The sequence below is a fragment of the Xiphophorus couchianus genome, chromosome 11, assembly GCF_001444195.1.
Source record: "Xiphophorus couchianus chromosome 11, X_couchianus-1.0, whole genome shotgun sequence".
Taxonomy (NCBI): domain Eukaryota; kingdom Metazoa; phylum Chordata; class Actinopteri; order Cyprinodontiformes; family Poeciliidae; genus Xiphophorus; species Xiphophorus couchianus.
In genome coordinates, this window is record NC_040238.1 from 21,323,271 (window position 1) to 21,350,393 (window position 27,123).

At 39.6% G+C, this 27,123-nt stretch overlaps 1 protein-coding gene across 5 annotated transcripts; it reads right to left on the minus strand.

The window, feature by feature from the left end:
• On the minus strand, positions 1-26,504 carry ksr1a (kinase suppressor of ras 1a). Of its 5 annotated transcripts, none has more exons than XM_028031407.1 (21): positions 25,867-26,504; positions 15,316-15,456; positions 12,341-12,488; positions 11,756-12,245; positions 10,090-10,271; positions 9,873-9,942; positions 9,666-9,749; positions 8,264-8,325; positions 8,072-8,181; positions 6,849-7,017; positions 6,539-6,580; positions 6,223-6,271; positions 6,067-6,127; positions 5,701-5,979; positions 5,424-5,620; positions 5,246-5,342; positions 4,356-4,489; positions 4,027-4,158; positions 3,802-3,937; positions 3,586-3,719; positions 1-1,608 (listed from the first exon to the last, which is right to left on the minus strand). In XM_028031407.1, exons 1-21 carry the CDS (start codon positions 26,077-26,079, stop codon positions 1,602-1,604), a joined length of 2,937 nt encoding a protein of 978 aa, XP_027887208.1. In that variant the 5' UTR covers positions 26,080-26,504; the 3' UTR covers positions 1-1,601. The 5 variants fall into 5 exon arrangements, with proteins under 5 accessions (XP_027887208.1, XP_027887207.1, XP_027887211.1 ...); XM_028031406.1 differs by having other exon boundaries at positions 6,067-6,130; XM_028031410.1 differs by lacking the exon at positions 25,867-26,504 and adding an exon at positions 23,754-23,936 and having other exon boundaries at positions 6,067-6,130.
• Positions 26,505-27,123: the final 619 nt, after the last annotated feature.

Here is a 27,123-nt window from a genome sequence, read left to right on the forward strand (position 1 = left end):
TTAACTTACTACATGACAAGCCCATTTTATTGTCTTCCATGGATGGAAACAGAAACTGTGTACAGAATGGTAGTCACATGCAATACAAAAATATGGATCTTTACAATAACATAAAAAACATGAATTGGCCCATCCTTAAAAAAACATGTACAGTCATTTTACAGTGTTCTATACATGAAAAAATATAAATATATATTTACACATCTGTAATAGCCAGAGCAGTACCTAATCAAAAAAATGTTGAAGTATCTTACATATAAAAGTTTTTATTTATTTAATTATTTATTCATTTTTTTTTACAAATTTTAGAAGAACTGTGTTAATTTGCGTTATATTAATTTATGTACATTACATACTACTGGATTTGGAACACAGGTACTGCAATCTTTAACAAAACCCTCCAAAAAGCAAACATATTCCGACACTGAACGCTCACCCAGTTGCACGTGCACCAACAAGATAAAAAACAAAAAACAAACACATAAATACCAACAACCCAACTGAAGCCAGGAGTCACAGAACAGTGTACACAAGCGCACCAAGGAGGTAATGTTTATGGGAGGATTTTGGACACATTCGCTTCAGATTCCTGATTGATGCACTTCAACCAAATACATATCACATTTTATGCCTGTGTAGTTTTGACCCGCTTGCATTTTACTGTGTAAAGCACACACAGAAACACACACACCTCTCACCGACCTGTTTTTGTTTTCAAATGCGTCCCATAAACAGAGATTTAGCAGATTGTACTTTAAAAAAAACGACGACGTACAAGTGAGCACATCACACTGGTCAGTCCTCGAGACTCACCAGAAAGAAACTGTAAAAACACAGCGAAAATCACCATGCAAAAGAAAAACTAAACTAAAATATAGCCCAAAAAGAAGTTGTTTTTTCTCCTTTTTGACAAAAGTGCATATTGTCTGGGCATGGGGTAAGTGAACAACATGCCGTCACACTAGCCATAAAGAACAGCGAGGGAGTAGAGGCAGCTGGTTTGAGAGCATCACTCATGCAGCCTGTCCGACATGTGTCGAGCCCTCGGGGGGGGGGGGGGGGGGGAAACAGAGATATATGAAGTTGTCCGTTCAGTGATTGGGTCCGTTTTATGTCCAGCATCGCCTTTTGCTTCATGTGTTTTCAGAGAGGAGGAGGGGGGAAAAGTGCCATTGTCAGGATCCCAGCAAGAACAGCCACATCATAGCAGCACAGAGAAGGTGAGCAGCCATCAGCAGGCTCAGTCAGTCAGTCAGTCAGTCTCACAGACGCCAGAAGCCAGTTACTCACAAGCCCAGCAAATGTTTTAGAATCAAGCAAAAAAAAAAAAAGAAAAAGGCAAAGAGATTTTAAAGATGTGTCAAAAGGGAAAAGCAACAAAGGGCTCTGTATCTTTCATTTATTTCAGTCCCTCGATCCGCTCTTCCAAACAAAAAATATGCCAACGGTTAGACACGGAAGATTGGACCGGGGATTAGTGGAAGTGGTGCCCGTTTCAGGCAGAGGCAATGCTTTGATCAACCCTGTCACAGTTAGGGATCCAGGAGCATGCAAGGCAGAACCAGGCTTTGTTTTGCATTGCTTATGTTTCAGAGTGGCTGCTACAACCTGGATTAGACGAGAGAAAAAAGACAACAAAAAAAAAAAAAACAGGAGAGAGAAAAAGGGCAAAGGAAATGTTAGATGGTTAGTAAAAGAATCAGGCTGAACAGGAGCATTTTGATTAGTCAAAGAAGATCCAGCACATTAAACAGGTAGAGAAGTTCATTAAGACAGCAGGACTTTGTACTTTTCCATTTTAAGGTATTTTTCAACTTATAAAAATTCTAACATGTCATTTAAACCTACATAGGTCTATAGTGAAGCTCTGGGGCGCTTGAAGCAAAAGCAAAAAGTGTGAAAAAGCAACTTAAAGACGAAAAGCAAAAAAAAAGTAAGATATGAGCATTAAAATAAAGCTGAGTCATATACATGTACAATCAGAGTGAACCGAATTCCCTGAATGCTAATGAAACGTTTTACTGGTCAACTTAATCTAATCAAAAGTGATTGAAAGATGATGCAATCCTGCTGGTGTGCCTATAATTCAGATTTTTTTTGCATTTTAAATACACATAACTTATTAAATGTTTCAGCAATTGTGTAAAATGTAAATGTTTTAAAAGTTATTTTAAAAAGTTAATCTTTTCGTTTTCATTGATCGTGGGAAAATTCTTAGTTACGGCACCAATACCCGATTCCTGATCTAGACATTTAGCATTGTGTCAGCTTAGTGCTTTTTATGAAGAGATGCTGGTGACTAGATCAGTCACTGAACGTACAAAACAGTTTGTGTTAAAAACAACAACTGTTCTGTGAGAAAATATTTAAGTATTTGTGAGGTTTAAGAGGGAGCGCAAAAGTTGTAAGAAGCTATTTAAAAGGGGAAACAGTTCACTGTTCACACCCTTTAAACATTGTTTTAATTATATAAAGCTACTTTTTGATTATTTATGCAATTTTCTAGTGATTGTGATGGAATTTTGTGCCATTTGTTTGAAATCTGATGTAAGCAAAGGTTTTAAATTTTTTTAGCGTATACACACAGATGCTTTTACTTAGTAATCCTAACACCTAACGTAAGATGCTGAAGACATTTTGAGATGTTGAGCTTTTATTGTTCCGTCTCGGTTTAAAATAACATTGAAAACCCTTTTTATAGCGACTCATCTCACACACAAAGTGAGATATTAACTCTCCTCTCAATATAGGTAGGACAAATATATTGAACACTACTACTTTTTTTTCTTATTTATAGTAGTGAAATTACAGTTAAATTACTTTCGACACTCCTTCATATGCATGAGGCTGTATTTGTGGAAAATGTGGAATATGTTTAGCAAAAACAAAAAAAAGCATATACTCTTAGACCCTTAAAATAATTTCTACAGCATTTGTGGTCTCGTTTTAAAACAGGATTCGTTAAAAAATTATTTAAATTTACCGTTTCAAATACACAGTAGCTGTTAATTATTCCCATTTTACAACAGTGTCACAGCTTCAGTGAAGATGGGGCTGTATTACATCCTCCATCTTATATCACTGTTGGAGGTCAGAATCTGTTCCTGACATCGTGTCTATGCATTTGGAAATACCCTAACTGTTATAGACAGTAGCTGTTTCACCTCAGCATTTGTAAAATATAAGCACCTCAAACTACTTCTAGAAATATCTTTGCTTGAAGATTGCCTGAAGAATAAATTAAGCTAAAGAAATTACGTACATACACATCTATGAAACACAAAGTTCACAGCTTATCAAAAAAACAAGAGCAAAGAATCTGATGGACTATTTTAAAATAAACATACTAATAAATCTTTTTTTTGTTTGTTTTTTGTTTTATACCGCAGCTACAAGTCTGACCAGAGCTCGGCTCCAGTTATGTGTCGTTTATACAGTGTGGCGACAGAAATCATGACTGCGTAGGTCACTGTACCACAGAGAAACCATAAAAACAGGAAAAAAAAACCCAAAAAAACCGTAGAATCTCTGCACGCATTTTCATGTCCAGTGTCTTCACCTCCACTCCTGCTGCGGGATACCTACTCTGCAGACTTCCAGAAGTGTCCTGGGTGCGACAGCCTGCGGTTGAGTTTGGGCAGCTTCTCCAGCATGTCGGTCAGCTGAGTGAAGGTCGGCCTGTCTCTCGGGTCAAACGCCCAGCAGGCAGAGAGGATCTCCTAACAAAACCAAAATACATTGCTTTAACAGGTTTCTTGACTATATTAAGTAAAACGGTGTAAACACAATTTGCCAACTCACTGTGACCTCCTTGCCCAGGCTGATCGCCCCCAAAACCTTCTTTATGCCCTCGCCACTCCCCACCTGCCAGATGGTGGCTTCAACAGGCTGGTTAGTGATTGGCCAGTCTCTAGCTTGAAGCTCATACCAAATTGTTCTTAAAAAGAGGAAGTCAGTGATGTAATTTATATTAATCAAAACTCCCAGAACCAGGCTGTAGGACTCCAGAGCTTCAACACAACTTACCCAAAGGCATACACGTCCGCTGCTGTTGAAAAGGGAAGGCGATCCTCATTGTTGCCTGGGCACATTTTACGCACAATCTCCGGCGCGAGGTAACAAATCCAACCGTGCGGAAGTCTGAGTTTATTCTCACGCCTGAGAAGGAAAAGAACATTTTTACAAGCATGCCATTTCTTATAGAAATTACTATCTGACAAGCACAAGAGATGGGTGCAGGATTGCCACTGCAGGCCTCAGCAAGTTTTCCAGATCACTGCAGCTCCCTTGGCAACAGCAGAGCAGTGTAAACAGAGCTTCAGCTGAGCTTGAGGTTTTGAGGTGGCGTTCCTCACCTCCCCTCCTGAACGACTCCAGAAATCCCAAACAAGCCAAAATCCGTGATCACGACTTTGTTGGTGTCGTGGAAAACATTCTTGGACTTCAGGTCTTTGTGAACGATGCCTTTGGCGTGAAGATAGCCCATTCCCTATGTTGAATAGTGAGAGATCAGATTGTGTAAAAACCTTCAAGTCATCTCCAATCCAATTAAAACACAGGACTAACCCTATGATAAAGTGTTTGAGCAGCAACAATAAAACAGAAAACATAATTGGAAAAACATTTGTATTGTTTTGCATGGCAAATTGATTGAATTTATATTGTGTCTTTCTAGTCATACTAACTGAAGAGGTACTTTTATGGTGAGTGCGAATCAGGTGCTTTTACGTTCACCCAGCTGCACTAAGTAACATGCAGTAATGCAGCACCTCCCCCCCTTCATATTCAGTTGCTGCACATTGCCAGCAACTGAATGTGCAGTTCGAAAGATGGTTTCTAAAATTGTCCTCTTACTCACAAGACAGACATATTCAGCTATTGGAAATATATCTGCCTTTAATATATATCTGGAAACTAAAGAACGACACTCTTTTTTAGGGTGCAGGTAATTTAAAAATTGTGTTATTGAGCTACAAGCAGCTGTTAAGTTGTTAACTGTGGGATGTCTGCCAAGTAAAAAAAAAAAAACATAGCCTGTGGTATTCTATGTAATAAAAACATGAAAACTTTGCTATTATTTCTATGTTATTAAGTTTGGTTTAAAAAATATATAAAAGTTATAATTAGTATTTATTTTGTTAGATTATTTTTGTATCAGGAGAAATAATTGACTTAAGAGAGCACTAAGGACAAACAAAAGGGTTTTGGCAGGAAGTGACACTGAACATGACACAAAACAAAATACCTTTACAATCTCCTGAGCGATTTGCCTCGTTTTATTGATATCCAAATTATTTTTGGTGTCCCGAACAACTGAGTACAGCGTCCTTCCTTTACAAAAACTAAAGGAGAAAAATAAGGAGAAGATTACACAACCGAAGCAACGTCCCAACTTGAGGTGCGTTTGATTTATCTGCTCTTACCTGGTGATGATGGCTAAGTGGGGTGGAGCCATGCAAGCCCCCATGAAGAGGACTACATTCTCGTGTCTGGTCTGTCTGTAGTTCATCACCTCCTTCTTAAAGAGTTTCAGATGATCCTGATTGTTTCCATCAATCTCAAGAAGTCTGATAGCGACCTCGCCGTGCCACCGACCCTTGTGCACTCGACCCCAGCGACCCTGATCGACAGAAACGCAAAAACTCAGGACATTTATCTTCTCACACTCGCGTCGATAACACTGTTTTTGTGAATCCTCACCTTTCCGATGAGCTCTCCGAGATCCAGCTGCTCAAAAGGAATGTCCCACTCCTGCAGGTACACGCTCGTCTGGCTGGGCTTGCGGGATATGGGGCCCTTCCATTGGTTTCCACGAGAGCATGGCAGATCATCCAGCTCGTCGCACTCACCGTCTGAGCCGATGTTCCCCATCATTTCCTCCCTGTCCTCCTCGTATTCCCCTCCGTGGTCACCTCTGTCGTCCTCTTCATTCTCCTCCTCCGCTTCAGGATCTTCATCCTCAATGTTCTCATCCCCTTCCTTAAATCAGGCAGCAAGAGATTGGTTTGTGCACAAAAAAGATACATATATATATATAAATAATCTAAAAGCATGTTGTGACATTACCTCTTCATCTTCATCCTCAACCAGCTCATTGTGTGTGTCATCTGCTGACTGTTCTACCTCACTGCTGCAAAAAAAAAATTATATATTTTCATCAGAGGTACAACTTAAGAATAAATATTTAAACATTTAAATTAAATCTAGTAAAGTACAACTTACACTGTGTCTTGGAGGACATCAGAGTACACATTTGTAGGACTGCAAACATCTACAGAGAATAGCAAAACACCCTTTAAATGACTCAATAGTTATCCCACCATACAGATCATGCAATTCTTCAACATCTCCAGCAGATGGTGTCAAAATGCAGCTAAGAGCCAGTAAGCACACAGAGAGAGGAGGAGGCTACACTTACAGCTAACAACTCTACAGAAATCATGCAGGAGGAAGAGAAAGCTGCAAGAATCTAATGGTTATGGAGTGGTATGATGGCGTAATAAGAACTCGGTGTGTCACTAAGGGACAGTCAACTCACCGGGGAAGATAAACTGCTGCCTATGCTGAAAATAATACGCAGCTTTTGTGAAAAATACAGAGAGGGGAAAGACAGCATAGCAGGAGAGATTCTGGGTTAGTGAAGCTTTTGGTTAGGAGACCATCATGAAAGCACAGATCAGTGTTAAAGACCCCGAAGGAGTGAGAAAGGGGTGCATGAGGTCAATAACATTATTATTACTACTATTCAAGAAGAAAAAATTAGCTTAAATGGATTTAAAAAGCAGAAATAATCACTTTAATCTTCAGGATTTGTTCGTGTTCGTCAGGAGCTTTGCGGTCAGGTTTACCTGGAAAGTTAAATCGGTTGTCTCTGTGTCCTTTGGGCGAAGGGTTAGGTGGTGGCGTGGCACTCGGAGGATTGCTCTGCTGGAAGGGAGCAGGGGAGGAAGGAGTGGATGAAGTGGTGGAGGATGGGTTGCTGCTCGAGTCCAGCTGGTTCATGACAGGAGGATGATCCTGATGAGACGCAGATTTCAAGAAAAATAAAGTTTACTCAATCAGTATATCACTGCGTATCACTTCAGATTACTAAAGGAGCTCATAAGAGCCAGATTTCATTTCCTGAATGCATTATTACAGTAGAAATTGCTAAAAAGCCGTCATTGCTCCACTTTACAGCAGGACAAATGGGCAGATGGTGGAACTGAGTGAAAAAAAAAGTTCTCTCACTTATAGAAAGAAAATAGGTCATTTATTTAACAGGAACAACTGAGAATTACACCTCTTAGTCTAGCACTTGAGTGACACTTGAATTATTAACAGAGGAATAATAAAAAATAGCCTTGAATAAGTATTGACACTGATTACATAAACACAATTTTTTATGTATTTTTGACGGATTAAAAAAAGGCTGTGCATAATTGTGAAGTGGAAGAATAGGCACAGGCTTTCAAATATTCTTTGCAAATAAATGTTTAGTGTTGTGTTTTCAGAATGCCCCCAAAAATACCTTACACAGCCACCTTCCTGCAGCAGCTTTTAAAATAAATTGGACTTTGACTGGACCATCCAAACACACAAATATACTTTCATCTAAAGCATTTTATTGTAGCTTTGTAGGCTTAAGGTTGTCGTCCTCTATCACATTCTCAACTGTTTTGCAGCTGCTATCAGGTTTTATGAGAGGGTTAACTTATATTTAGATACATTTAGGGTTGGAGTGAAGTGTTAGCGTTTCATCACACATAAAAGTTTTGAATGCAGGAAAAACAAGTTACTTTTTGGTAACATCTGAGGAAACCCCGGAGGACTTCACAGAACAGCTGCAATTATGCTGAGGCAAAATAACACAAAGGTGGACTTAATAGTATTTATTAATTAGGTTACTTGTGGAGACAATTGGATTGTATTTAGGGGTATCATATTAAAAGCTCAAAATCTTTTTACTTCCATTTCACATTTATGTGGTAGTCCTTATTGGTCTCTCTCAAAGTAAATCAAACTGAGGTTTGTGGTAATAAGAAAAAATATGAAGATGTTAGGTATTTTGTATATTAAAGCATTTCTTTACCTTTTTTGTAATGGCCTTTGGTAATGTACCAAACTGAGGAGCTTCCTGTGGTCGGTCCACAGGGTTGTTTATATCAGAAGGAACTGACTCGGTCCTCCTAATTTTGGCAACTACAGAACACATAATTATTTTCACACAGGGCCTATATCAGAAATTTGTAGGGGGGGGGATGTTAAGCATGAAGAAACATACTTGGTAGAAAAGAGATTCTGCAGGATGGAGCCTCCTTTGTGCATTTGTTATGGCACTTTAATCTGCAAGGACAGTAGGCAACACATGGGTAGATCGGTAGCAATTAGCATAGAGCACCAACAGAGCTCCTCAAGTCCAGATCAAGATTAAGTCAAGCCATCACAGCCCTCTACTACGAAGCAGGATTAATAGCTTACTAAGGTAACTTCAAGTTCAACACAAGGCTTTTTGGGGTGTCATGAAGCTGCCGTGCTTCATTAAAGCGTTTCTGAGCACAGAACTTGCACTGGAAGTCTAACCTGCTTCAGAACAAGTTTGGTTAGCCTCTTATATCAGATTATAGATGATTCAAGTGTGTTTTGTTACCTGTATTTAAATGTGCTTTGTTGGAATTAGTAACAACAATGTAGCCTGAGGGAGAGACTGATGATTCACTGTTTTCTCCTTCAGTACACATGAATGCAGGTTTTGTACTCCTCCAACTGTGTCTGCATGTTTGTATGCATACATCCAACTTAAAAAAAATGTTTCTTGAGATTAATGAAACATCACTGGATGATGAATAAATAAGACATAGAACAGGGATGATCTCATCAGTATGGAGAATATTTATGTACTACTAATAAAATGGTAAACCATATTATTCAGTTGTGCTTCAGTGCTATATGCCAAGGTTAACTTTATTTATCTGTCAATTTGAAATTGTTTTTAAAGCATTTATCTAGACTCTAGCTGCAATCCTTTTTTCCCCTATTTCTAGACTAATATTTTTTTCTTACAAACATGATCTGATAACTATTTTTTCTTTATCTGCAGTGTTTGGCCTTTAAATTATGCTCCCCAGTTTAGCAGACAGACTAGGAAGTATGAATTAGACCTCATTAACTCAGAGACCAGCGATGACATATCATTTAGAATAATCTTAATTATTCAGACAAACTTGCCCAAATCTGAATCTCTAAACTGAACCTGCTTCACAGTACAGGGCCCAGGCTAAGTGGAATATGAGTCAAAATTAACCCAAACAAACAGTGCTGATTAACTAAACACAGATAAAAAGCAAACTCATAGCTGCTGATAACAGAAATATTCCCTAGTAGGCAATTTTTTTTAACGCTTTGAACACATAAAACACAGCGCTATTACTGTGACTTAACTAGTTTATGCAGAAATCTTCTCTGCAAAATGACATTTGTTCTTTGTGCCTTTATTCATTTAATCAGCTTTTAACCAAGAAACGTTACCCTCTATGTATTGTCTTTCCACCATTTAAAAAAATTTAATACTTAAGTAATTTGAATATAACTGAACTGTATTTATTTGCCTTTCATGTTTTTCTACAGGAAATCAAATTTTATTTCAAACAGCTAAAGAAGCCTTTTAAGCAAAGTAGTCGACTTACCGACAGTGTTTGCATTTAACACCAAACATCATGTTCTTCTGACACACTTGACATGTCTGAGATAACCAGGACTTGGTTGAAAACCTACAAATGACAAAGTCAGGTCATTTCATTTCTGCACTATCAGTGCACTGAATTACTATTTGTAAGTAGGAAACAGCTAACTTTCTTCAGTGACATAAGTTTGTGAAAAAGAAAAAGGTGTACCTGTGCGTGACGGCTAGACCGATGTCCCTCCTGACTGCTTTTGGGGAGCTGCGGTGCAACGCTACATTATCTAGGCAGGCAAGAAGATGGAAGACAGGAAGATTAACAACATTCTTGAGATATGCTGTGGTGGTCCTGCTATGTCTTTATCTTCAATACATGGAAATACATTTAACATAGATTTTTGTAAACATTTTTAAAAATGCGAAAGGCCCACTTTTAATTATGCTGTGCTCCTCAATTAGCGTGGGTGTCCCTGGCAGGGTGTAAGGTGCGGTGTTGGGAGCTGGCGTCACTCCAGGGGTCCGTGCGGGCTTGACTGGATACCGAGAAGGCGAGTCCTCACATCCATTCCCATTCACTTGCATATTCAGCAATAATTTGCTCTTTTTACCACACCTGAAAGGTAAAAAGATTAAAAAAGAAGAATATCAGCAGATGTAATTTACTGGTATCAAGTAGTGCGACACCTTTGAAGGTCTGCTTGAGTTCTTTACAGCACGAGGCAGGTTATGTAAGCTGTGCAAGGAGCCACGTAGAGCACCTTAATAGAACTGGCACAATGACAATAGTGGCATCCTTAACACCCACATGGAGGTCACAAGAAGAGCACCAAGCTGTGCCAGACCCGTGATCTGGCCACATGTAATCACACGAGAGGAAAGACAGCTGGGAAAGAACAAACTAACATTTTGTATCTGAACACACATCTCTGCTCAATGCAGTAGTTCTCTTGTAGTACTGAACAATTTTTCCACCCATTCCATAAAGCAACAGGATATTGTAGATAATCTTGTGGCTTGTTTGTGTATCTACGCTCTATCACAACACAGAGCAAATGGGGGGAAAAACAGCAATTGAGTGTGCTGCCACCCCTGAGCATTGGATTTAGGAAATGCTTCCTGTTTTGACATGACTCATAATCTGTGGGAATTTGTTTGGGATTAGCTCCCTTCCAACAGTAAGAGAAAAAGGAGCAACAGGCAGGATGTGAAAGGATGCTGCACAGGGAATGTGAGGGGATCAAAGCAAAGTTCTGCCTGAGTCCTAAAACAGACCAATTCATCATTTGAGAGAGACAATAAGGAAATATGTCACACTGGTGATATTTTACCAAATTCTACTCTAACCAAAGAGCTGACATAAGAATTATCAACAACAAACTCATCAGAAATGGCAAAATGACATGCATCATTCCTAAAATTAGAACTACTTCTAAATATTATTTATTAATATTTAAACTTCAGTTCATTGCTTAAAAATAAACTGTAGCATTTGTGTTGAGAGAGAATTATTATCATTTATCCGTAAAGAATCCCAAAAAAATTCAAAAGATTCTATAAAATATATAGAGAATTGATTTGAATTTAACATGAACTAAACTGGAGATTCTCAAATATAACTGGGAGATTTGTTTAAAAATATATATAGCGATGCATCCATTTATCTCACTTTTAAACACTTCAGATGAAGTTGATGTACAGGAAAAAAAATAGGCTATGCAGGTATTGGACTTATCAATCACCAATTAGAGACGATCGACAATTGGTTGACTCCAAATTGATTGGTGGACATCCAATAACATTTTTTATCTTTTAATTATATCAGATCTTCAGTTAATGTCCTCATACCCAAACAGACAAATTTATTTACAATTTAAAATGTTAAAATGGTTAGGTGATTTCAATGAAAGCTAAATTCAAGATTTAAATTCATTGATAGGATAATAGTTTGGCTTCCTCCTTTACAATTGTTTCCCACAGCATGACAGCCATCTCATGTCCAGCTCCTGTGAATGCTAACAATTACATGTCATAAACGGTGAAATTTCACCATCACCTAATAGATTTTAACATGGACGGTGAGTTCAGAACGGCACCTACTTGTTGTTGGGGGGATCCTCGATGCGGTTGCCCAGCTGGGATTCGTGGCTTTTGCTGCGTGTCAGAGTGATGTTGGGGAGCAAATGCAGAACCTTGCGGGACGGAGGCGGCGGAGTGCAAGGGGGCTTCAGTTTTTGCCGCCTATTTGAGGGTGGGGTTACAGGCGGGGTGGAGGTGTGCCCGTGGAGGCGGGTTGTGCGTGGCCGAGGCATGGGGAACAGATCTGTGAGGGGACTGTCGCCATGGGCGTATGATCCCAGCCCATCTGGTGTGGGTGCTGCTGAAACAGAACCAGAACGGGGATGATGGAAGGTAGCAGAGGGGGTGGATGGCGTGGACTGGATGGTGGAGGGGCGGGCTAGAGGCGATGGACTGTGGGGGCGGAGGGGAGTTCCCAGGAAAGACAGCTGGTCTGCCGTTAGTAGAGAGCCACTGTCCCTCCTGGTGGGCTCAGGCAGCCAGGAAACACTATCCTCTTTCATTTCGCCTCCTGTAAAACAAACAACAACAACAACAATTAGAAGAAAGCCCAAAGCTTATATACAGATTGTTTAATCAGGGGGCAACATTAGTGATAAAACATACCTGATTCAGTGGCACTCTTTAGACAGGAGAGGGCAGCACCAAGTCTAGCACATTCTTCTGAACTGGACCCCAGTCTTCTCATTGCATCTCTCACTTGGGCTCCAGTCATCTGCAGTAATGTGTCCAAGGACAACTTTGTCTCTACCGCCTGCAGAAAAGGGATGAAAACAAACAGACGGCTGGGAGTCAGTGATGGTACAGAGTGAGGGTGACAGCAAATTATTAGACGCAAAACTGGGAAGACGGATTCATAGGACGGTGGAAAACTCCTTGGCCTGAAAAATAAACAATATTACAAAACTAAGCTTGTAATTTAAACAGATTCTTACAGTTCCTATATTTTATAAAACCCCTGCTGATTTGCACACAATTCTGTCCATTCTTAATTTTTAGATTGTTAAGTGGTATTGGAAATATTCAGACATTCTAAATAAGTGGATACGAATTGGACCCGTTTTGTCTTTATCATGACATTTTTCATAAACTTGCATTAAATAGATTACTTTATGAAATAAAGAAACAAGCGGCACACATAGATAAGATTAAAGTAGCATCATATATCACCAAATGCCTGGAAATAAGAACAAATAAAGTCAAAGTCATGAGTCCAGTATGTGGGGAATTTTCTAAATTGTAGCCAGAACTGGACTTGCACACAGGGAAATGTGCAATACTTTACAGATACACTGGTAGTGTTGCAGTGTTAAACTGTTAGTGTCTATTTGCTAGATTTGTGAGATTCAGCAACTTCGTAGTGGCCCTTCAAGTGCAAATGAGTTAAGATTTTCTCTTAGTGTCAGAATTAGGCTCAGGTTGAGTCAATAAAATGGGTCATATTAAGAGTCACCACAAAGATCAACAACCAAATAAAAACGGCCTGCGTGCATATGTTGATTTAAATATTAAGATTTACTCAAATATACAAAGATTAAAATATGATCTCTAGAAAAAAAATAGCAAGTGAAGATTTGAATCTAACAGAAAGTGAAGGGTTATAGGATTATGTGCTTGCATGCATCAAAGAACACGTCCCTAACCTTTATCTGGTTTCATTAAACTCAAAACAAAGTGCATCAAAGTACATGCTCTTTGATGGCGTGTATACAGATAGATAAAAGGTTCAAGTTTGATGAAATTAGTGAAAAGAAGAAAAAAAAAACTGTAATCACCAGTTATCAATCAGACTTGTTCAAGGGAAAATTACTCATATTTTGGTGGTTCTAAGTGATTGCAAAAGCAAAACACCACCATTAAATTATTAAAGCATGACAACAGCCTATTTTTTTTACCATTACAGCAAAGAATTATTACAAGAAACTGTAGAATGACAATTTCAATGCAACATTGAATATGTACCGCTTCTTTTATGTGGGCAAAAATAGCAACCCAAACAACACTTAGGACCTTGTCCAGCATGTTTAGGATGTTATTTTTTTTTTCTTTACATGGGAAGTGCGTAAACGCTTATCAGTCAGGTTAAACCCTTTGCTCTGAGAGGGCAAACACTGATCACAAAACTAGGGCAACCTCCCACACTCGTGTGTACTTTGTAAGCAAAATGAAGAGCACACAGGCGGATGTGCAAAAAAAAAAAAAAAAAAAAAAAAAAAACACTAGCAAGGATGAGAGATGGGAGAATTAAAAGTGGCCATGAGCCTGCTCTCCTTGTAGCTCTTCAAATACATAACAAAATTATATAATGTAGCTACAAAAATCAATCTTCCCACTTTAAATTTAATTACTGTTCAGAAGAAGTGTAGAGAAACATGGGCCCTTTTACACTACAGCGTACAACTCAAATTGATAAGCGGCTACAGAAATGGGGAAGCATTTGTAATCTTCATTTAGAAGGCCATCCTGGGTTAATAAATGTTACTAATTCACAGAGAAACCATTTAGGAAGGCAGGCGCCAGGAGCCACTCAGGCCTGTCATGGACTCACTTCCTGTAAGCTGAAGCGTGGGAGCAGAGATGCTGGATTCCATAAATAAAGTAAAAACCATCAGAGGATTTTTGGACTCCCCATTACATAATGCAGCCCTCATCGTACAAGCCAAGGAGATGCACTGTACAAATCTCAGTCTGATAATGTGCAACGCTTTAAGTGGGTCAGCATCATGCAATGACAGCATTATGTGACATCAACAAGCACCTTTTATCCCGGTAGAAAACTGCAGCGCCTTGCAAAAGTATTTGTGTATACCTGAACTTTACGCTTTTTTTTTTTTTTTTACAATCACAAACTCCTATTTTGTATCTGTGACAATCATTCTTGCCATACTGCACAAAACACTTCACAGGTCTCTTGACTCATTTAGCAACCTTAGACGTTCATGTTTAGACTAGTTATTAAGTAAAAAAAAATAAAAAAAAGCCATGCCTGCTTGATCTGATCAGGAGGATAGTTGTTAATGTCTTCAGTTAAGAAAACGAATTGAAATCAAGTTTCAAATAAATCGGATAGATTTCAATGCCTGCACAAATATCAAAAACTCCACTCCACTCGGCTAAAAAGAAAACTGGGACAAGTCCCAGAAAACTTCCATCAAAACAAGAGGCTTGAACAAATATTAACTTTTGGGACATTCCTTATACACTTGTAGAAGAAGCATTTGTTAGTCCAGCAACCGTGGAATCAACTTCAGAACGACAGCCTGCTGGACACTAGCTTATTGTGCAATCAAGATGAAAATATCAAACATTTTACAGGACTCTGACAATGGCTTTCCTTGTATTAGTCTGAAGCCATATTTTTAAAGTGCTATTAAATTTAAATTGGCATTTTTGGGTTGACGTGCAGAGCAGACAATAAGGTCCACTTTACTATCCTACAGCACTAATCAGGCATTCCTCATGCACACGAGAACAGGGTAAAGAGTACACATACTGGACACACATCAGTGTGACACACACAGAGCAGACTGCTTTACACCAGCCAGAATAGATTGGTAATAGTAAAGAACGGCTTGGTGTACCTGGATGAGCTCTGGTCGCAGGTTGACGGTGCGCAGCCAGTCTCGTAAGCGTGGGTAGCTGTCCAGGGCCTCAGGCCTCTCTGTGTCTGGGACCTTCCTTTTACACTGCAGCTGTTTACAGATGTATTTCATCAGCTTTACCTGCAGGGAGCAACAGAGGATATGACAGAGAGGGGAGGGGCAGGTCAGAAGGAAATACTCACTTTTTCCCTTTGCTCTGAAGGGTCATCTGCCCTTTAAGTAAAATTTTTGTCAAGACGGCATAAAACTGAGGAGTCACTGATGACGTGTGAAATGACACATGCAAATCTGACCAATATTTTCCATCAACACATGCTCCATCAATTTCAATAAAGCCACACAAAGGAAGCACTCAAAGTTATAAGTTTCCATTCCCACTCATATACAACCTTACAAATTATATTTTAAAAAAGTTACACAGTATACAGGTTGATTGTTTAATGATTGCATCTGTGATGCTGGCAGGGAAGAGAATTTGTGGCAAAGAAATTGATCCATCACATCCAAGTTCTCGCAGATGGAAGAACAGTCAATTTAATGTTAGCAACAAGATTACAGTATGAAATAATCTTCAATAACTATAAGACTGCACCATTTGTCACAATCATGCATTTATATAGTTCAGTCACTCCTTGAATAGAAATGAAGGTTTTCAAGAGGTTCTCTCTCTAACCATATTCCCATAATCTTTGGCCAGCTTTTCAGTCCTTTAAATAGAAAACTCCCCACAGCATGATTCTGCAACCATCGTGAGTTATCTGAATGCTGTGTTAGTTTTCTTCTGCATATATAAACCAAAAACGTAAACTATATAACCTATGGGGCATATGGTAAACTGTGGAAGCAATTTATAATTACTTTTTTGAACAATAGCTTTCTTCTTGCCACTCTAATAAATATTCATTTTAAAAAAGGCACCGAGGCCTTTACAGGATGCTTGTATTTGTACAAATATTTTGAAATCAATCATTTTTCTCCCACTTTACAATAATTTGCTGCTGCTATTGCTAAAACACAATCCAATTTGTAGTTGTAACACGAAAAAACCCAAAAGCACAAAAGGCGTATCAATATTTTTGCAAAATCTGCTAATCTGCATATCTGCTAATCACCATGTTCTTCACTCAAATCTACTTTTAATCTGTGCTGAAGTTTCAGGTGACAATAGACATAAGAACGTCGCTGTGTTCAAACGCGTCTATAAATCATTCTGTTGGAGTCTTATTCTCGCCTTTAAAAAGAAAAAATAAAACCTGCGGTCCTTTAATGCTTTCATGTCAAGTGCAGCGGTCCGTTCTGCGAGTATTACAATGAACACCGCGGTGTTGGTTTGCAGCAGCCTGCATTGTGCAGCTCACCATGACTGTATAGTGTATCCTTATCTCACTGTCTATCTGAAAAGAGTCCATTACAGCAGGCAGCACCTTCAGATGAGCTGAGCAGCACCGGCTAGCTTGCATCTCGGCGCGTACCTTTTGAACGTCGGGGGGGAACAACAATGGTGAGCGATATGAGTCTTTCTCCGCACATTCAAACACACCGGTGACAAATCCACTTATCAGTCAAACAGAAAACCAGCACAGCCTTGCATGGCTCAGAAAAATGTGGCCTTGGGTGGTGAAAAAAGGCTGCGAATAAAAGCTTCTCAACAGGAGTATGAAAAGGCTACAGAGAGGAGGAAGATGGAGAGGATGTAATTGCTCTACGTGTTGACTCTCACCCTGATCTTCAGCTCTGCACTCATTGATCAATTATCAGCTGCACATAGTACATTTGAAAGTAATTACAGGAAATACTAAAAAGCCTTACTCAAACAGCTTGCAAGGGCAATGCCATGAAAGCTCATTGGTCAAGATGAAAATAAATAAATACAAACTTTAATGCACAATTGTCTGTGCGATGTTAAGTTCTCAGGTTAAGAGAACTTCATTATCTGAGGTTAAGATTATAAATCTTAACCTTCATAATTCACATTCAAAAATATTACCTGTGATCTAATTGCACATTTCAGATTGCTGTAGTGTTTCTCATATCTGTCCCAGTGTGATCAAACAACAGGAGGCGTTTACTCAGTGTGGCTAATGAGCTCCTTCTTTACCTCCCTATACACTAGTGCAGCACTGTGACGTCAGGTTACCTAGCAACCCCTCTTCTGAGTCGTCAGCAACATTTCAGTGGGATTTTCCCATACATGTGAAACACAGCTTAAAAGAGCACTTCTCGGTAAATAATGCGGCCATAGGAAACGGCGGCAGAGGTCACAGAGTGCAGCGAGGAGGCTTGAATGCCGTCTCTCACTCTGCCTGATAGGGGCCTAAAAAACAAAGAGATAAATGAGGATTACACAAGCACCAGTCCCCAGATCCTGCACTGATATGGGCAATGAGCATAGCTGTGTTGGAAGCGCAGTCGGGCACACCAGCAAACCAGCACATAATCACAGCCCCCCCTTTGCATTTTATTTTTGGTGCAGAGCGGAGAAAACAGCACTTGACGTCTGGCCTGGAGGTGGGAGGTGGGGGAGAAGAGATGGCGTCAGAGCCCACCTGTCAGCCGAGCCAAACACCACCATGGAAACGGCCTAATGCTGTGCAGAAGATGAGTGACAGCCACCAGAGAGGAGAGCAGGGGAGGGGACACCGGGGGAGGAGTCCCATCAGCGGTCCGGCCTGACACAGCAGACTTGGGGAGCTGATCCCACCGCCTTGGTTGTTTTCTCAAGCCTCTTGCTGACACAGACACTTTGGTGCACCTGCCAAGGATAGCATGGCCTATCTGAGAACTGAGCAGCCATGCTCAACCCCACAAAATGATATTTACATAGGAAGGTCAGCTTATTTTCTCCCCACTCTAAAACACACACACCCCACCCCCACACACGCACACACACACGCATACTAAGCATGAGATCTTCAATGTATGATAACAGAGTCATGGTCACGGTATTAACAGCAAGCTTAAAACAAGAATGCTTTATCTACAACAACAAAAAGTGACAATTATTCCTACTGTGGTAAGACAACAGTAGGATTGTGATAACACAATCGTAAGAATGTTATTTATTAAAATTATTTCCTAACTTTTTTCTGATACATAAACAGTTCTGATTTTTACACAGGAAAGACTTGCACATTCTCCCCAGGAACCACTAAATTTGGTTGCATACTCAATGTTGCAAAAGCAAAACCGAAATTTGTTATGACCAGAAGGTTTCCTACTTCACGACAAACTGAAATGCAGAACTCCTAGGACAGCTTAACTATCGGATAATAGTTAGACAGGACACAAAAAAAAGTTCTACTTGGAGGATGTTTAAATGAGGGAAAAGCCAGCTAAGCAAAAGTGTGAAGCAACTAGTGGGGGAAGGGCATCACTACTAGTGCAGTCACAAACTGCAGTCACTCTGGGACTTTCGGAGGGATTTCACATGCAAGTATAGACTGATCACCAATCTCCCAAAATTAAGGAAATCAGGGCCGATTTATCAGTGCACCCTCGATAGTAACCTTAAAATTTTGGTATACCTATGTATCAGTGTCACACCACGTAAAAGGCACAATATAAGGATCCATTAAAGAAAGCTCTAAATATCTTAAGACTTTTCATAAATTAGCCATATGGGGAAATCAGATTATTACAATACTTTGTCGTACTTCATTCTTCAAATATTTTCTTGCTTTTGGTTGTAACTGGTTAGATTTTAACCCTAAGGTCAATATTTAAAAACAAAATCATGGAGGTATGTTATGGTAAATTTTGCCAACACAAAAAAGAGGATCTTTAAAAACCCCCGAAAAAACAACCACAACAGCAAATGCAGTTATGGTGAGGTCATGTCATCAGAAGGCCAAGGTCTGTTGGGGATCATTTGCTGACAGCCAAAGACAATAGCTGACTGCTCCTCCTCCCTTCTTTATGATAGTAGAACAAGCTGATGTTGGATTGGGAAGGGTGGTCAGGATGCTTCAAACTGACTGTGTAGATAAATTCATGTCCAGACTTGGACAATTACAGAATACAAATGAGGTCATTCCAAATCAACTTCATGATGACGCATCTCCGGCCTTCCCTCCCCCCTTCACTTTTAGACACCGTTATGCAGATCATCATTTCTTTAGGCTTAGCACACCCTTCAGCCACCATGTGTTTATGGTGATCTTTTTTTTTTTCTTTAGATAAAATTATGAAGACATTAGTGGTGGCCTAAAACCTACATATGCGCTTTCAACTGATTTGTAGCTAGATCAAGCAGATCCTTGCTTGCCCACAATGAGCAAATCAGGCCTCAAAATTACAGGATGCAATGCAACTCATCCTGAGTCAGGTCAGGAATAGATCATGGCATCCCCACATGGCCAAACGATTCTGCTTTTCACATGATGCATCCTATTCTTATTGGCTACACCTCCCTTACAGTAAAAGAGAAGGGAAAAAACCCTAAAGGAAACAGAGTCAGGGTTAGTGCTGATAGTCACCAGAGCTGTTTCCTCTACACCCTGGTGTCTACCTCTGTCTACGTCTACGGCTCTGACAGACACAGCGACACAAGCAGCGGCTGTCATGTCACAGGAGGCGGCCCAGCCGATTGGCTTTGATTCTCCCCTCCCCTTTCCTGCCTGCTCTCTCCTATCGCAGAGCCTCTTTGCGCGTCATTTGATTTTCTTATTTAACAACCAACCCTGAAAATGCGTAGGAAGACAGATGTCTAAATATAGACACAGCCACAACAGCTCGCACGACGAGCACACAGCAAACTCTCCCCCCCAACAGCATGAGGAGACAAAACAGAGTGACGCGTTTGCTGTTAGCTGATCATTACAGAAAAAAAAGAAGAAAAAGACAAGCTCCTGAAGGATACCTCACAACATTTATTTAGGGATATGTAAAAATACCACAGCTATTTCTGTGCATTTGATCATGTAGTTTGAAAACATGCAAGTTGCTGAGGCAGTGCTAAAGGACATGATGAAACTACAGTCAGGAGTATAAAGAGCTGCAGTTAAGAGCAACACAGAGGCAGCATGAGAGGCAGACAGAGACCGAGCTGAGTGGGATTAATATGTGAAAAGTGAAGTACCAGTTAGCACTCCATTTGAGAGGGGCCAGTATCATTATCCTCTCACAGGCAAAGACAGAAAAAACACATACGGTTCAAGAGGAACAATAAAGCTCGCTCCAATGAGAGAATAAAGCCAGTTCAAGCTGCCCTTGATTGCACTCCGGTGCAATATTGGAACGATAATCCTGAGCACCACAGAGTGAGGCAACTTCTGACCTTAGACACATCGAGCAAATTCTGTGTCTGAATTAGAAGCTTGGTAGTAATTACATCTGCCCTGCTACAATCATGACTGACTGATTAACTGGGATATAAAAACAATGTCTATATATATATATATAAATGCAACCCTTTTAACATCTGCAAAGAAGGGCAGTTGCTAGAAGTCTCAAGAGTGAAGCAGAAAAGAACGTCCTTGTTCCCAAGATCTGCAGCAAACATAAAATCTACATCTACATGCACAGAAATTCATCCTAAAACGTATCGTTAATTGTCGTATCTCCCGGCCTAGGGCAAATAAGGAATGTGGTAAAACAATTCTCAAGGAAGGCTAAATCAAGAACTGAAAGTAAAGTCTGTTGACAAGTTGCAAAACAGTATGCCAGCAAAGACAAAGGAAGTAAGGCAGTTGATTTTCAAAGGAACCTAAGCCCCCCAATCAACAGAAAAAAAGAAATTGTTGCCAAACTTCTTAAATATCTTGATGATGATCCCAGGTCATCATCAAGGTATAACTTTGTTGGAAATAGGTATTTACCACTTAATCAAATAATCTTTTCTCTTGTTTTGTTCCTAAAGTTTAAAGTCATTACAACTTGATGCAACAGAAAGTGCCTGGTGAGCATAGTGAAACACAATGCTACCCACACTGTGCATCGCCATTTACCATATAATTGTACAAATTACAATATAATTTGCACAATTATTATGAAAATACATTTGCTTAGTGGAAACACGTCAATTTAAAAAAAGAAAAAAAATGTATATTTTTTTTAGAAAAAGTTTTGCACTGAGATGAGGAGGATTTTCAGGTGTATTGAAGTTAGTGTATTTTGCAAAACTGCAGTGGAACAACTTCTTTCGCATCACAAGAGTCACATGATCAACAGCTGGATGTTACTACTGGCATAAAAGACGAAGAGGACGAACGGATGTTGTAGTAGGAGGATGATTGTGTGGCAAGTTTATTATTGACTTTTTGCTGAACAAACTTATTCACATGTGAATTTAATTGCATTTTTTATTTAATGCAAGTACCACAAGTGCAAAATTCTGTTATTTCAACTTTAGAGGAATATCGATATTGCGCACATTTATAATGGAAATGCAACTTAGGACACTTCTCCTTCCTTCAAAAATTGAGGAATATTTATGATGTGGAAACCAAAGAATGGTCACACTGTAAGGCAATGCTGTTTTAGAGCTGCAATATATAACTTTTATTTAAAAAAAAAAATTGTATTTACATATTTGTTCCATGTCCTAACAGTATAATATGACAGATAATCTGTGAAAAAAAAAGTCAAGCTCTTCTGCCTTCCCTTGTGCTCTTATAGCAATCCGCAGAAATACACCAGTCGGTCAGAAACAACCAATTAGAGCCCGGGAGAAAGTCTTAGCTTTCCGTCTGGCTAAGACCTTACAAACACGTGAGTAAATGGCTAGCTATTTACTCTAACTTTAGAGCTATTTACGCTAACTTTCTTCTAGGTTACATCTAGCTCGCCACAACGGAGCCTGTCATGAATGCTCAGGCTACCAATGATGGCGGATAAACAGTTTTCCTGGAATGGCAAGTTGTTCCTCCGTCATTAGTACATTGAGAAGGGCATGTCAAGCATGACTAACAGTGCCAAGACAAAAAAATATGTAAAAAAAAAAAAAACATACATATGTACACATTTGTACACAATGGGTAACTTTTATACCCATTGAGTATAAAAGTTACACGTTATAGCTTCTAATTAGTTGACAAGCTGCTATCTTTAGGCTGGCTACTTGCACAGTTAGCCCAGCTAACTAATCAGCTAATATCGGCTTGTTCTACTTGTGTTATTCTACGAAGAACAGAACAGCAAAAGGAATATTTTTCTGTCAATAAGCAGTTGCTAAATGTAGCATGTGGTCAATTTTTGCTTAACCCATGTATAAAATCTTTTATTATGGTAAATGTTACAGATAGTACTAACAATACTTAAGTACAAGAAAGATATACTTATTTTATTTTTAACAATAGGAATTAGATCATCTCATATTTTTTTATTTTAAAATGTTATGTAAATACCCTGAAAGAGTCAAACTGTGGGATTTTTACTGACAGCTATGTTAAAGATAATTTTTTGCAAATGAACAAGATTTTGGTGCAATGAGAACAGCTTCTCAGCAAGAACAACAAGAGTACATTTCACAAATTTCAGCAAGTTTTTAAAACCCTTTTTCTGATGCTCCCTCTTTAGTTTTATGTAGTTATTAACTTATACAAACAGTTGCTACCTTCCTTGTTATTGTGCAGAAAAGATTGAGTCAAATAAGATGATATTTTATCACCACTGTAATTCCACCAAGTAAAACTGTTTATACAGTGTGATGTGGTTAAAAACTGGAGAAAAAAAATATGCAAGATAAAAGACTTCTAACATATGCTGGGAATGTACAATCTGACATATTTTGGCTTACTTGTCTGGGTGAAGATACCACAAGAAGAAAGACAAGAATAAAAATCCACAAATGGAAAGTACATAAACTGCAATCCAGACTATGATTAAACATACTGCTACAATGTGCAGTCTGCTTGCAGTTGCATTTTGTCTTTATTCTGGACTTTGCAAGAGTCGCAACCTTCATCTAACAGCTTGTCTCCAAAGGGACTGTACTCTAGAGGTAATCTATGGGAAGATACTTTAGTCAAGTGGAAATAATTTAGTTGAAATCAAAGAAAACACCAATAAATTATACAATTAGCCACCCAGTGCATGTCTACACTGGGCATTTCAGGTGCAGCCGCTTTAAGTCAATGAGAACGTTGATCTGATGTCAAAAACAGGAGTGTGAAGATTTTAAAACAAAGGCCTTGAGATACACTAAGCCTTCGTGAAAAAGATACAATTCTGTACTTTGCAAGACCACAAGTCAACAAAATCAAACTCAAAATAACCACGTCCACTGCTTGCACAAGTTAATTTCAACGATAGTCTTTTACAACACCTCATAAGCATACGAGGAACAAAACCCTCCCCAAAAAATACAACCTCAGAACAGTTTTTAAGAGTCTTCAAGAAGCACACGAGAACGGCACTGCGTGTCCATTGTCATGCAGAACAATGCTGGTGAGGAAAATGTATCTACGAGACAAACATACCTCAGGAAGTACTCTGCCAGATCACGTCCTGTTCCACTGACAAGGCACAAATGACAACGGATAAAGACGAGTGGAAGAATGTAGACTTGAACGGGCCGAGACTTCATAATTCCATTAACCAGTTCAGGCTTGCTTTGGCTAACCGAACAACTTTGCTTCAGGAAGCAGAAATGTAGCCAGCCACTCAGCTTCTTCTGCTCCGCTTCTTCACAAAACCAGTGGGAGTGGATGTGGGGTAGGTTAAAAAAACAGCTAGAAACACAAGCAAGCTGAGGTTGTCGGGCTTCTCTTGTATTTTATCACTTAGCTTGCTTTTCTGTTAAAACTTGTTCCCACAGGGCGCCTTTCAAATTCACACTTAAAAGTCTGCCAAGCACTTAAGGACCAACAAATTTGTTTACTTTCATATTCTCAAAAGATATACTCATATTGTTTTAGCACCGTACATATTTTTCTGTGTTAATCTGCCTCTTCTACTAAAAACAAACTGAAAAGAATAAAAAGTCTGATAAAATTAACCCCTGTAAATAATCATCGGACTCAAAGACTTTTTTAAGCACAATTGTTTAGCATATTAAAAAAGTTTTTTAAAAGGTGTGATTGAAACTAAATGTCCTGTTGGGGACAAATGTACACTTTCAGTTATACAAAAATAAAACAAGCATGGATAATTAATAGCCTCTAGCCAATCAAGACTAATCATTCGTTTTAGCCAAGGTATATAGCTTGAATAAACCATGAACAAAGAAAAGCCATTTCCATCTATCAGGTCTAAATTTGGCTCATATGAAGCTTTTATCTACACTTTATATTCATACTGTGTGCATCAGACTTGTGAATCTTGTTTTTTTTTCTGTCTCTATGAAATTCAACTCAGGTCATTTGTAAACCCCAAAAATCTGAGGTTCAATCGAAGATACAAGAAAGTCTGGTTACATAGTTCAACACTGCACCTCGTCTATGTCTGGTAACATCATTTCAAGCTGGTGCTTGGCCTAGGATCTAGCTATAAGCCTAAATCACAAATCTGAGTAGCGTGTCCAATTTTTAAAACTTAAAACTGCTGGAGCACAATGTCTTATTCTTGGCTGACCAAATAGCATAATTCCCATCCATCCACTGTATATTATACCTGTTTATTCTTGCAGGGTCACTGTGTGGCTAGTGCCCATCTCCAGCAGTCTTTGGGCAAGAGATCAACTCTCTTGCAACATTTTTCTCCAAGAACACAATGAAACACAGTAGGTTAGTCTTAGATATGATAGGTAGAAGTATCCAATGAAGCAGTAGTAACACAAAACTACTTATTAGGTAGTTTTAAAAAATATATAAATTGTCTTTTAAATAAAATAATTTAAAAAAGGGTCGGGTAGGTTTTGTGGAACTGTATACATTTCATTTAGTGGGAGCTCCTACTGGGTTGTAAACTTTGCTGACCCCTGCCTGTACATCTGCCCAACAAAAGACAAAGCTAACGGACTGGGACATAAAATGTGTTGCGTTCAGCTCACCATATATAGGCTGTCCTGCAAACCAAATGCCTTGGGGACAAAAACACAGTCAAATCTTCCCAACAAGGCAACTGAATCAGCATCTAGATGCAAATGAACTTCAGCCCTCCCTTAAACACATTTTCTCTTAGCACACAGGACAAGTCATGAGAGGTTAGGATTGCTCTCTTGTTATTTGTTTTGACAGGCCGGTTGCACAGGCACACAAAATCCAGCTCTGAGCTGCATACAGATAAAAGCTGTATCAGATTATTGAATGTGTGCCATTAGGCCAAGCTGGATGGATGCAGCTGCACGGCACGGTGCTGCGAACTATCTCAAATAAAAAACAGAAGGTCATAGCCGGAGCTACAGCCATTCGGGTCGAAGTCGTTTGAGAACATTCCAGATATAATTAGGCCAATTTAATAGTGATTATCAAGTCGTCGCCACCTCCGGCCATAAAACCTATAGTAACACGGTGTGAGCGATAAGAAAAAACGTGCTCAGCTCGCTGACATAGTGTCGCTTGCAGCCCGTAGTCAGTCGGACATAGCGTCGTTGCATCATGACTCCGCAGTTTAAACCAGACAGCTTGTTACAGCAGCGACACATCTCTTTACCTCTAAAGTGCGTATTTCTTGCTGCGTGAGGTCGTTGGACGCGGCGCATTTGGTCCGTAGCCCCTGTAAACTGGAGATGGAGATATCAATCATATTCTGGATGAGCTCGCACTGATGGAGCGCGGCCATCGCTGCGCCACCGCCGCTGTGCCTCTCCGGCTGCTGCTCATCACTCTCGACCATCTTCCCACCGTTAGCAGACACGCTATCCATTCCTCAGCATTGGGGCACGGCTGGAGAGGGAAGGGCTGGAGTCAAACCGCTGAGCTCGAATAAAACATAAAGCGGCAGTCCAGCGACGCAGCGACCTATTGTGGAAGTTAGCTGACAGCAATTGTCCCCGGCTGCCAATGCTGGAATATCAAAAAAAAAAAAAAGAAAGGAAACTTAAAAAAATGTTTCCCAAAAACTATGTTCTCGTTAGGCGGTCTTAATTCCGCAAACATTCGGCTCGTGTGTCCAGGCTATGTGGGCTTCCGACGAGAGGGCTTCATCAGCTTCCACGGACAGCTCTGGCAGAGGCTTCACCGACTGTCAGCTGTTGGGAACATCACGGTGCGCGGTGCAATCTGGGAAATAAAGTCACGCTGGTTATAAAAACTGTTCTCGGCTCTACACTTCGCAACGCTCTCCCACAACCTGTTCCAAAGATGAAAAGTCAACACATACACAGGGAGGGGGGTGGGAACGTTACAGGAAATGACATGCTACTGTTTAAATCATCAAGCGAAAACATTCCAGCGGCAAAGGAATGAAAACATCTGTGACTGAAGGTGCGATAACATCAAAAATGGCTGGTTTCCTTTTAGGTGCTTCCAGTAATTTACATGGAAAAGCTTGATAGATTGGCGGCTCTTGCATGCAGGACGAAATAGGCCTTGCACCTTTTATACCAACATAGACTTATATTGCCCCACAATGTCCCTTCTGCAAAAAAAATAGCATGGACTTTTTTAGTATTTAAGTTGTTGGAAATATGAACAGCTAAAACATAAATAGTTAAGATGCAAGTTTAGTTGGACAAAAAGGGCTTTAAAAAAACAGCCACTCCTACTTTCTGTAATATAAAACTGTATGGATTGGAGACACAATTACAGGCACTTTATGCATTTCACAAATCCATCCAGCCACTTATCCTTGCAGGGTTATGGTACATATCTCGTGTGGTCATTGCAGGCCACCAGTCCATGACATGGCAAAACAGACACACAAAACAAACAACTATGCACACACACATACTCACTCACAAATAATAAA